Raw genomic sequence first — 12,486 nt, forward strand, 5'->3', positions numbered from 1 at the left:
CCACACCACTGCCAAGCCCCACACTACTGCCATGCCCCACACCACTGCCATGCCCCACACCACTGCCATGCCCCACACTACTGCCATGCCCCACACCACTGCCATGCCCGACACCACTGCCATGCCCCACATGACTGCCATGCCCCACACCACTGTCATGCCCCACACCACTGTCATGCCCCACACCACTGCCATGCCCCACACCACTGCCATGCCCCACACCACTGTCATGCCCCACACCACTGCCATGCCCCACACCACTGCCATGCCCCACACCACTGCCATGCCCCACACCACTGTCATGCCCCACACCACTGTCATGCCCCACACCACTGCCATGCCCCACACCACTGCCATGCCCCACACCACTGCCATGCCCCACACCACTGCCATGCCCCACATGACTGCCATGCCCCACACCACTGCCATGCCCCACACCACTGCCATGCCCCACACCACTGCCATGCCCCACATGACTGCCATGCCCCACACTACTGCCATGCCCCACACCACTGCCATGCCCCACACCACTGCCATCACCACTGTCATGCCCCACACCACTGCCATGCCCCACACCACTGCCATGCCCCACACCACTGTCATGCCCCACACCAGTCATGCCCCACACCGCTGCCATTCCCAACACCACTGCCATGCCCCACACCACTGCCATTCCCCACACCACTGTCATGCCCCACACCACTGCCATTCCCAACACCACTGCCATTCCCCACACCACTGCCATTCCCCACACCACTGCCATGCCCCACACCACTGTCATGCCTCTCACCACTGCCATGCCCCACACCACTGTCATGCCCCACACCACTGCCATGCCCCACACCACTGCCATGCCCCACACCACTGCCATGCCCCACACCACTGCCATGCCCCACACCACTGCCATGCCCCACACCACTGCCATGCCCCACACCACTGCCATGCCCCACACCACTGTCATGCCCCACACCACTGCCATGCCCCACACCACTGCCATGCCCCACACCACTGCCATGCCCGACACCACTGTCATGCCCCACACCACTGTCATGCCCCACACCACTGTCATGCCCTGCCATTCCCAACACCACTGCCATGCCCCACACCACTGCCATTCCCCACACCACTGTCATGCCCCACACCACTGCCATTCCCAACACCACTGCCATTCCCAACACCACTGCCATTCCCCACACCACTGCCATGCCCCACACCACTGTCATGCCTCTCACCACTGCCATGCCCCACACCACTGTCATGCCCCACACCACTGCCATGCCCCACACCACTGCCATTCCCCACACCACTGCCATGCCCCACACCACTGCCATGCACCACACCACTGTCATGCCCCACACCACTGCCATGCCCCACACCACTGCCATTCCCCACACCACTGTCATGCCCCACACCACTGCCATGCCCCACACCACTGCCATGCCCCACACCACTGCCATGCCCCACACCACTGTCATGCCCCACACCACTGCCATGCCCCACACCACTGCCATGCCCCACACCACTGCCATGCCCCACACCACTGCCATGCCCCACACCACTGTCATGCCCCACACCACTGTCATGCCCCTCACCACTGCCATGCCCCACACCACTGCCATGCCCCACACCACTGCCATGCCCCACACCACTGCCATGCGCCAATGTTCCCGGAACTTGAAGGGCCCCCCTGGAGCCTAGCAGAGTGTTATGGTTTAACTTTGGAAACGATCTGACTGCTTTTTCCCCCAGTTATTATTATCCCTTTCATTCCTTTAACATCTAGACATGTGTACAACCTTTCAGGACTCGAACTAGACATGTGTACAACATTTCAGGACTCGGGGGTAACTTCCCTTTAACAACTAGACATGTGTACAACCTTTCAGGACTCGGAAGATTTGGGGATGGAGCGAGAAGAGATCGTGTACCGGCCGGTCGGCTTCCTGAAGAACTACTCACGCAACTACAAGGGGTACGAGTCGCGACTGAGCACGGGGGCCACCCTCACCCCAACCCAGCCCCAAGCCAGCTCCGGCCACCAGCTGATGGACTCCATGATCACCACGGGACGCCAGGTAACCACGGGACGCCAGGGCTGAGGTGCACGAAGATCGAAGCGGGTGACAACCATTGGGTGGTAACTTGGTGAGAGTTGTCACCTTCTTGGGGTCTCTCCCTCCCACTTGGTCGCGGTGCACGAAGCCGTCTCGGTCATTTACCCTACTGTGTCGGAGGTTATAAATAGATTCGTGAAAGTGACTTGAGTGGCCTTAGTGCGCATGCGCTGATCATGGTGTCTATCGTGGAGCCATCGGGAATCCAAGGGAAAATAAAGAAAACTTGACTATAATTATCAAAAAAGGGAAGGGCAGTGACCAAAAATAAATGATACAATATTTCTAAATGTGGATAAGCACTGAGGCGAAAAACTAACGTGTGTCTGTTTTTGAGCGCTTTTAGGGCACAGAAATTAGTGTTGGGGTTGGTTGAAGAGGGAGATGCAAAAAAAACAAAAAAACTACTGCGAATTTTGGTTATTTTTATCAAAATTGTGTTTGTTTTATAAAGTTATATCTGAGGTTTCACAGATTTTCAATTTGCACCGATACACTGGCCCCGAATGAATCCCTTGGTAATGCTTTTAGGTCTACGACTGAACCAAAATCATCAATCAATCAATCAATCAATATGAGGCTTATATTGCGCGTATTCCGTGGGTACAGTTCTAAGCGCAGGGATTTATTTATTTAATTTTATTTTTCATTTTATGCAATTTATATCGCGCACATATTCAAGGCGCAGGGATTTATTTATGCTGTGTGAAATGGAATTTTTTTACACAATACAACACGCATTCACATCGGCCAGCAGATCGCAGCCATTTCGGCGCATATCCTACTTTTCACGGCCTATTATTCCAAGTCACACGGGTATTTTGGTGGACATTTTTATCTATGCCGATACAATTTTGCCAGGAAAGACCCTTTTGTCAATCGTGGGATCTTTAACGGGCACACCCCAATGTAGTGCACACGAAGGGACCTCGGTTTTTCGTCTCATCCGAAAGACTAGCACTTGAACCCACCACCTAGGTTAGGAAAGGGGGGAGAAAATTGACAAAATTATCAGAGCACACGTATCTCCTAGCTGTTGATTCAAAGTTGAAATTCTTCAGCTGAAGCTGTGCCAACCATTCTCGCCCGCGTCGTGCAGTCAAATCCCTTGTCTCTTTGCCCTTCCCGTTGACAACAATTGGAACAGAAAAGAATCTTCTGTCCCTATCTCTATCTTGTCTGTTATGGCATTTTTTAACACTACAACTTGAGACCATGTCGATACATGCGGGAGATTCGGAGTGCAAATTTCGCGTGTTGCCTTCTCGCGAGTTCCGCCGGAATGCCTGAGGCAAGGCCGGACAACTCTGCACACGACTGTGTGATGTCATCGCTCAGAGCTCAAGTTGTGTTGTGTTGTGTAACTTGCAGATAAAAAAAAGTTTAATCATGCAGTAAGAGAAAGTTTTTGTTCAGACAGAACAGAAAACTTAGGACGGAAAACTTTTTTTCAACAACTTCAAGGGAGAGAATGCAAACACTAAATAAACACTCCCGCTCATGACCTTGACCTTTTGTTTGTTTTCGCATTCAGTTCTTTTCGTATGGCAATTTCAGCTTGTAAAATAAACAAATTTACGAACATTTTCTGATAAATAATGCTTGGAGATACCTTGTATTGAATTATAGTATATACACAAAGAAAAACAAGTCGCGTAAGGCGAAAATACAATATTTAGTCAAGTAGCTGTCGAACTCACAGAATGAAACCTGAACGCAATGCAACGCAGCAAGACCGTATACTCGTAGTCCACCGCTCACGGCATAGGCAGTGAAATTGACAAGAAGAGCGGGGTAGTAGTTGCGCTAAGAAGGATAGCACGCTTTTCTGTACCTCTCTTTGTTTTAACTTTCTGAGCGTGTTTTTAATCCAAACATATATCTGTATGTTTTTGGAATCAGGAACCGACAAGGAATAAGATGAAAGTGTTTTTAAATTGATTTGGACAATTTAATTTTGATAATAATTTTTATATATTTAATTTTCAGAGCTTGTTTTTAATCCGAATATAACATATTTATATGTTTTTGGAATCAGCAAATGATGGATAATAAGATAAACGTAAATTTGGATCGTTTTATAAATTTTTATTTTTTTTTACAATTTTCAGATTTTTAATGACCAAAGTCATTAATTAATTTTTAAGCCACCAAGCTGAAATGCAATACCGAAGTCCGGACTTCGTCGAAGATTACTTGACCAAAATTTGAACCAATTTGGTTGAAAAATGAGGGCGTGACAGTGCCGCCTCAACTTTCACGAAAAGCCGGATATGACGTCATCAAAGACATTTATCAAAAAAATGAAGAAAACGTTCGGGGATTTCATACCCAGGAACTCTCATGTCAAATTTCATAAAGATCGGTCCAGTAGTTTAGTCTGAATCGCTCTACACACACACACACACACACACGCACATACACCATACCCTCGTTTCGATTCCCCCTCGATGTTAAAATATTTAGTCAAAACTTGACTAAATATAAAAATGAAGCTTAGAAGTCAATTCTTGATTCCCCTAAATAATGAAAACTCCGAAAGCAGTTTTCATTATTTAGCGAATCTGCTAAATCTGCTAAATAATGCATTATATAGGTAAACAATGATTTATTTAGCAACTGCTCACTTTATCCACCCAAAAAATATTATTTTGTGAAATAAGTGATTATTTGTGTAAACAATGAATTATTTACGTAAACAATACCATTCAAAAAAATTATTTAGAATTGTTTTACATTGTTTATTAACAATTACTTATTTAGCACATGAGCTTCTAAATAATGATTATTTAGCTAAAACTGGTGAAAAAAAACATGAAAAAGTATCCAAATAATTATTTGACAAATGGAATGCCATAGAAGGTTGGTTACAGTGCTAGTTGGACATGAGAGTGTTGTGGGGTGAGGATGGTGCTGATATTAATATTATAATAAACATAATCAGTTAAAGTTCACAACTATCTTGATCTTCACAGACATTAATTGCATAATGAATCCACACGCATGTACCTTTATTTTTGCCCTTGAGTTATAGGTGGAAGGAAATGTTGAGTGGTAAACACAAGTTGTATTGATTACTGGGTCAGCCTGCGGTCAGTCTCCTTTGATCTGCAGATTGCATCAGCATAAACAAACACAACGTCATCATCGTAAACAGCCTGAATGGTCAATCATGAATCTAAGAATACAAACACTGGATCTAATTTGAGAGTCTGCAAACGAGTCAGTTTGAAAATTCAATGAAAATCTGGCAGTCAATGAAGCAGATAGATCTGGCCTTGCGCTTGTGTTTGCAAGCAGATACATGTTTGAACATCCCTTATCTTAACGTTATCATTCAACAGATTGATATTTTGCCTGACGATTTTCCTGCCCATGAGCTAAACAAACAATGAAAATCACAGAAGTGGTAAGATTTTGAAGACGAAATTCAGTCATACAAACAAACTCAACAGAAAGAATCTAGCTAACTACTGTACAGCTTTCGACAAAATCAACGCATTTGCATGCCTTAGTCATTCTTGCTTTGATTCCAATAATTCTACATGATCGTAATGCACAAAAAATACGAAAACGAGCTGATCGAAATGAGTAACACTGCCTCACCTGCTATGATTGTACTGTGAAAGCGAAGGTCGTCTGCGATTCGAGATTTCAAAGTCGAACAGCGGCGTTTCTGCACTCTCAGCGGTTATCTTGCTTGGAAATGTGAAAAGCATGACTTGAAATCGAACGGAAGGCACCATTCTACCTTTTCGTTTGGGCGTTGTTTTTGTAAAATCTCCGAAAATGTCATTTCGAAAAAGGTGGTCGCCATTTTTTTGGGTGCCAACTTCTTTGAGTGGGGCTGCTAGCTAGCTGGTCCAAACGGGAGCCTCCCGTTCGGTACGCAACCCTGGGAAAAAAGCTTCGTGCACCCCGACCGGGAGGGAGCGGACCGCCTTTGGGCAGATCTCCCATTGGTTGTCACCCACTGTTGCTTCGTGCACCTCAGCCCTGGTAACCACGGGACGCCAGGTAACCACATCTAACTCCTTTACCTCATTCTTCTCTGGCCAAATCTTATTTCTGTCTGGTCTTGGATGAGTGAAGCTACATTCTTCCGTGTTGATCACATGCCTGTCATTTCTGTCTGGTCTTGGATGAGTGAAGCTACATTCTTCCGTGTTGATCACATGCCTGTCATTTCTGTCTGGTCTTGGATGAGTGAAGCTACATTCTTCCGTGTTGATCACATGCCTGTCATTTCTGTCTGGTCTTGGATGAGTGAAGCTACATTCTTCCGTGTTGATCACATGCCTGTCATTTCTGTCTGGTCTTGGATGAGTGAACCTTCAGTCCGCCTTGTTGATCATTTGCCTGTCATTTTTGTCTGGTCTTGGATGAGTGAACCTTCAGTCCGCCTTGTTGATCATTTGCCTGTCATTTTTGTCTGGTCTTGGATGAGTGAACCTTCAGTCCGCCTTGTTGATCATTTGCCTGTCATTTTTGTCTGGTCTTGGATGAGTGAACCTTCAGTCCGCCTTGTTGATCATTTGCCTGTCATTTTTGTCTGGTCTTGGATGAGTGAACCTTCAGTCCGCCTTGTTGATCATTTGCCTGTCATTTTTGTCTGGTCTTGGATGAGTGAACCTTCAGTCCGCCTTGTTGATCATTTGCCTGTCATTTTTGTCTGGTCTTGGATGAGTGAACCTTCAGTCCGCCTTGTTGATCATTTGCCTGTCATTTTTGTCTGGTCTTGGATGAGTGAACCTTCAGTCCGCCTTGTTGATCATTTGCCTGTCATTTTTGTCTGGTCTTGGATGAGTGAACCTTCAGTCCGCCTTGTTGATCATTTGCCTGTCATTTTTGTCTGGTCTTGGATGAGTGAACCTTCAGTCCGCCTTGTTGATCATTTGCCTGTCATTTTTGTCTGGTCTTGGATGAGTGAACCTTCAGTCCGCCTTCTTGATCATTTGCCTGTCATTTTTGTCTGGTCTTGGATGAGTGAACCTTCAGTCCGCCTTGTTGATCATTTGCCTTTCAACAGGAGAAGACCTGTGGTGACTGCACATGAGAATGAGAAACTAAGAAGAGAAAAAACTCTTGAGAATTGTAACTTTGTCATCTTTGTTAATATGTGACAACAGCATTTTCAGTCTTTGCATGGTCTTTTGTGGTGTGCAGGATGTTAATTCGTGACAACAGTGGTGATAGGGGGTGGTGTGCAGGATGTTAATTCGTGACAACAGTGGTGATAGGGGGTGGTGTGCAGGATGTTAATTCGTGACAACAGTGGTGATAGGGGGTGGTGTGCAGGATGTTAATTCGTGACAACAGTGGTGATAGGGGGTGGTATGCAGGATGTTAATTCGTGACAACAGTGGTGATAGGGGGTGGTGTGCAGGGTGTTAATTCGTGACAACAGTGGTGATAGGGGGTGGTGTGCAGGATGTTAATTCGTGACAACAGTGGTGATAGGGGGTGGTGTGCAGGATGTTAATTCGTGACAACAGTGGTGATAGGGGGTGGTGTGCAGGATGTTAATTCGTGACAACAGTGGTGATAGGGGGTGGTGTGCAGGATGTTAATTCGTGACAACAGTGGTGATAGGGGGTGGTATGCAGGATGTTAATTCGTGACAACAGTGGTGATAGGGGGTGGTGTGCAGGGTGTTAATTCGTGACAACAGTGGTGATAGGGGGTGGTGTGCAGGATGTTAATTCGTGACAACAGTGGTGATAGGGGGTGGTGTGCAGGTTGTTAATTCGTGACAACAGTGGTGATAGGTGGTGGTGTGCAGGATGTTAATTCGTGACAACAGTGGTGATAGGGGGTGGTGTGCAGGGTGTTAATTCGTGACAACAGTGGTGATAGGGGGTGGTGTGCAGGATGTTAATTCGTGACAACAGTGGTGATAGGGGGTGGTGTGCAGGATGTTAATTCGTGACAACAGTGGTGATAGGGGGTGGTGTGCAGGGTGTTAATTCGTGACAACAGTGGTGATAGGGGGTGGTGTGCAGGGTGTTAATTCGTGACAACAGTGGTGATAGGGGGTGGTGTGCAGGGTGTTAATTCGTGACAACAGTGGTGATAGGGGGTGGTGTGCAGGGTGTTAATTCGTGACAACAGTGGTGATAGGGGGTGGTGTGCAGGGTGTTAATTCGTGACAACAGTGGTGATAGGGGGTGGTGTGCAGGGTGTTAATTCGTGACAACAGTGGTGATAGGGGGTGGTGTGCAGGATGTTAATTCGTGACAACAGTGGTGATAGGGGGTGGTGTGCAGGATGTTAATTCGTGACAACAGTGGTAATAGGGGGTGGTGTGCAGGATGTTAATTCGTGACAACAGTGGTGATAGGGGGTGGTGTGCAGGATGTTAATTCGTGACAACAGTGGTGATAGGGGGTGGTGTGCAGGATGTTAATTCGTGACAACAGTGGTAATAGGGGGTGGTGTGCAGGATGTTAATTCGTGACAACAGTGGTGATAGGGGGTGGTGTGCAGGATGTTAATTCGTGACAACAGTGGTGATAGGGGGTGGTGTGCAGGATGTTAATTCGTGACAACAGTGGTGATAGGGGGTGGTGTGCAGGATGTTAATTCGTGACAACAGTGGTGATAGGGGGTGGTGTGCAGGGTGTTAATTCGTGACAACAGTGGTGATAGGGGGTGGTGTGCAGGATGTTAATTCGTGACAACAGTGGTAATAGGGGGTGGTGTGCAGGATGTTAATTCGTGACAACAGTGGTGATAGGGGGTGGTGTGCAGGATGTTAATTCGTGACAACAGTGGTGATAGGGGGTGGTGTGCAGGATGTTAATTCGTGACAACAGTGGTGATAGGGGGTGGTGTGCAGGGTGTTAATTCGTGACAACAGTGGTGATAGGGGGTGGTGTGCAGGATGTTAATTCGTGACAACAGTGGTGATAGGGGGTGGTGTGCAGGATGTTAATTCGTGACAACAGTGGTGATAGGGGGTGGTGTGCAGGATGTTAATTCGTGACAACAGTGGTGATAGGGGGTGGTGTGCAGGATGTTAATTCGTGACAACAGTGGTGATAGGGGGTGGTGTGCAGGATGTTAATTCGTGACAACAGTGGTGATAGGGGGTGGTGTGCAGGGTGTTAATTCGTGACAACAGTGGTGATAGGGGGTGGTGTGCAGGGTGTTAATTCGTGACAACAGTGGTGATAGGGGGTGGTGTGCAGGATGTTAATTCGTGACAACAGTGGTAATAGGGGGTGGTGTGCAGGATGTTAATTCGTGACAACAGTGGTGATAGGGGGTGGTGTGCAGGGTGTTAATTCGTGACAACAGTGGTGATAGGGGGTGGTGTGCAGGATGTTAATTCGTGACAACAGTGGTGATAGGGGGTGGTGTGCAGGGTGTTAATTCGTGACAACAGTGGTGATAGGGGGTGGTGTGCAGGATGTTAATTCGTGACAACAGTGGTGATAGGGGGTGGTGTGCAGGATGTTAATTCGTGACAACAGTGGTGATAGGGGGTGGTGTGCAGGATGTTAATTCGTGACAACAGTGGTGATAGGGGGTGGTGTGCAGGGTGTTAATTCGTGACAACAGTGGTGATAGGGGGTGGTGTGCAGGATGTTAATTCGTGACAACAGTGGTGATAGGGGGTGGTGTGCAGGGTGTTAATTCGTGACAACAGTGGTGATAGGGGGTGGTGTGCAGGATGTTAATTCGTGACAACAGTGGTGATAGGGGGTGGTGTGCAGGATGTTAATTCGTGACAACAGTGGTGATAGGGGGTGGTGTGCAGGATGTTAATTCGTGACAACAGTGGTGATAGGGGGTGGTGTGCAGGATGTTAATTCGTGACAACAGTGGTGATAGGGGGTGGTGTGCAGGATGTTAATTCGTGACAACAGTGGTGATAGGGGGTGGTGTGCAGGGTGTTAATTCGTGACAACAGTGGTGATAGGGGGTGGTGTGCAGGGTGTTAATTCGTGACAACAGTGGTGATAGGGGGTGGTGTGCAGGATGTTAATTCGTGACAACAGTGGTGATAGGGGGTGGTGTGCAGGGTGTTAATTCGTGACAACAGTGGTGATAGGGGGTGGTGTGCAGGATGTTAATTCGTGACAACAGTGGTGATAGGGGGTGGTGTGCAGGATGTTAATTCGTGACAACAGTGGTGATAGGGGGTGGTGTGCAGGGTGTTAATTCGTGACAACAGTGGTGATAGGGGGTGGTGTGCAGGATGTTAATTCGTGACAACAGTGGTGATAGGGGGTGGTGTGCAGGATGTTAATTCGTGACAACAGTGGTGATAGGGGGTGGTGTGCAGGATGTTAATTCGTGACAACAGTGGTGATAGGGGGTGGTGTGCAGGATGTTAATTCGTGACAACAGTGGTGATAGGGGGTGGTGTGCAGGATGTTAATTCGTGACAACAGTGGTGATAGGGGGTGGTGTGCAGGATGTTAATTCGTGACAACAGTGGTGATAGGGGGTGGTGTGCAGGATGTTAATTCGTGACAACAGTGGTGATAGGGGGTGGTGTGCAGGGTGTTAATTCGTGACAACAGTGGTGATAGGGGGTGGTGTGCAGGATGTTAATTCGTGACAACAGTGGTGATAGGGGGTGGTGTGCAGGATGTTAATTCGTGACAACAGTGGTGATAGGGGGTGGTGTGCAGGATGTTAATTCGTGACAACAGTGGTGATAGGGGGTGGTGTGCAGGATGTTAATTCGTGACAACAGTGGTGATAGGGGGTGGTGTGCAGGGTGTTAATTCGTGACAACAGTGGTGATAGGGGGTGGTGTGCAGGATGTTAATTCGTGACAACAGTGGTGATAGGGGGTGGTGTGCAGGATGTTAATTCGTGACAACAGTGGTGATAGGGGGTGGTGTGCAGGATGTTAATTCGTGACAACAGTGGTGATAGGGGGTGGTGTGCAGGATGTTAATTCGTGACAACAGTGGTGATAGGGGGTGGTGTGCAGGGTGTTAATTCGTGACAACAGTGGTAATAGGGGGTGGTGTGCAGGATGTTAATTCGTGACAACAGTGGTAATAGGGGGTGGTGTGCAGGATGTTAATTCGTGACAACAGTGGTGATAGGGGGTGGTGTGCAGGGTGTTAATTCGTGACAACAGTGGTGATAGGGGGTGGTGTGCAGGATGTTAATTCGTGACAACAGTGGTGATAGGGGGTGGTGTGCAGGGTGTTAATTCGTGACAACAGTGGTGATAGGGGGTGGTGTGCAGGATGTTAATTCGTGACAACAGTGGTAATAGGGGGTGGTGTGCAGGATGTTTATTCGTGACAACAGTGGTGATAGGGGGTGGTGTGCAGGATGTTAATTCGTGACAACAGTGGTGATAGGGGGTGGTGTGCAGGATGTTAATTCGTGACAACCGTGGTGATAGGGGGTGGTGTGCAGGATGTTAATTCGTGACAACAGTGGTGATAGGGGGTGGTGTGCAGGGTGTTAATTCGTGACAACAGTGGTGATAGGGGGTGGTGTGCAGGATGTTAATTCGTGACAACAGTGGTGATAGGGGGTGGTGTGCAGGGTGTTAATTCGTGACAACAGTGGTGATAGGGGGTGGTGTGCAGGATGTTAATTCGTGACAACAGTGGTGATAGGGGGTGGTGTGCAGGATGTTAATTCGTGACAACAGTGGTGATAGGGGGTGGTGTGCAGGATGTTAATTCGTGACAACAGTGGTGATAGGGGGTGGTATGCAGGATGTTAATTCGTGACAACAGTGGTAATAGGGGGTGGTGTGCAGGATGTTAATTCGTGACAACAGTGGTGATAGGGGGTGGTGTGCAGGATGTTAATTCGTGACAACAGCGGTAATAGGGGGTGGTGTGCAGGATGTTAATTCGTGACAACAGTGGTGATAGGGGGTGGTGTGCAGGATGTTAATTCGTGACAACAGTGGTGATAGGGGGTGGTATGCAGGATGTTAATTCGTGACAACAGTGGTGATAGGGGGTGGTGTGCAGGATGTTAATTCGTGACAACAGTGGTGATAGGGGGTGGTGTGCAGGATGTTAATTCGTGACAACAGTGGTGATAGGGGGTGGTGTGCAGGATGTTAATTCGTGACAACAGTGGTGATAGGGGGTGGTGTGCAGGATGTTAATTCGTGACAACAGTGGTGATACGGGGTGGTGGAGAGTAATTGAAGTATTTGAAAATGTCGGTGAAAAGCACCGGAACCCACACTTGCTCTTTCAAATGCAATTTTCTCAGTATGTGATTTTCAAGGCAAGTTTCATCACATTGGATTTACTACAGGTAGACTTATAATTCTAGTTTTCCAATAACAAGCAGTGGTTTATAATGGTCTTCTTCTTCTTCTTGGCGTTCACAGAGGTTACACAATCAGTCCAGCACTGGTGATAGTTTATAA

General features: G+C 47.7%; 1 protein-coding gene across 6 annotated transcripts in view; it reads left to right on the forward strand.

Moving 5' to 3' along the window:
- LOC138971916 (remodeling and spacing factor 1-like) overlaps nt 1-12,486 on the forward strand; it is a 129,464-nt gene that overhangs the window by 83,478 nt on the left and 33,500 nt on the right. For all 6 annotated transcript variants that reach the window (XR_011457423.1, XR_011457426.1, XR_011457425.1 and 3 more), the window contains one exon: nt 1,887-2,075. Coding sequence is in view for 1 of the 6 variants with exons in the window: in XM_070344762.1 (XP_070200863.1) it covers nt 1,887-2,075 (189 nt within the window). In the remaining 5 variants the exon portion in view is untranslated. The remainder of the gene's footprint in view (nt 1-1,886; nt 2,076-12,486) is intronic.

Source organism: Littorina saxatilis, linkage group LG7 (genome assembly GCF_037325665.1).
Source record: "Littorina saxatilis isolate snail1 linkage group LG7, US_GU_Lsax_2.0, whole genome shotgun sequence".
Taxonomy (NCBI): Eukaryota; Metazoa; Mollusca; class Gastropoda; order Littorinimorpha; family Littorinidae; genus Littorina; species Littorina saxatilis.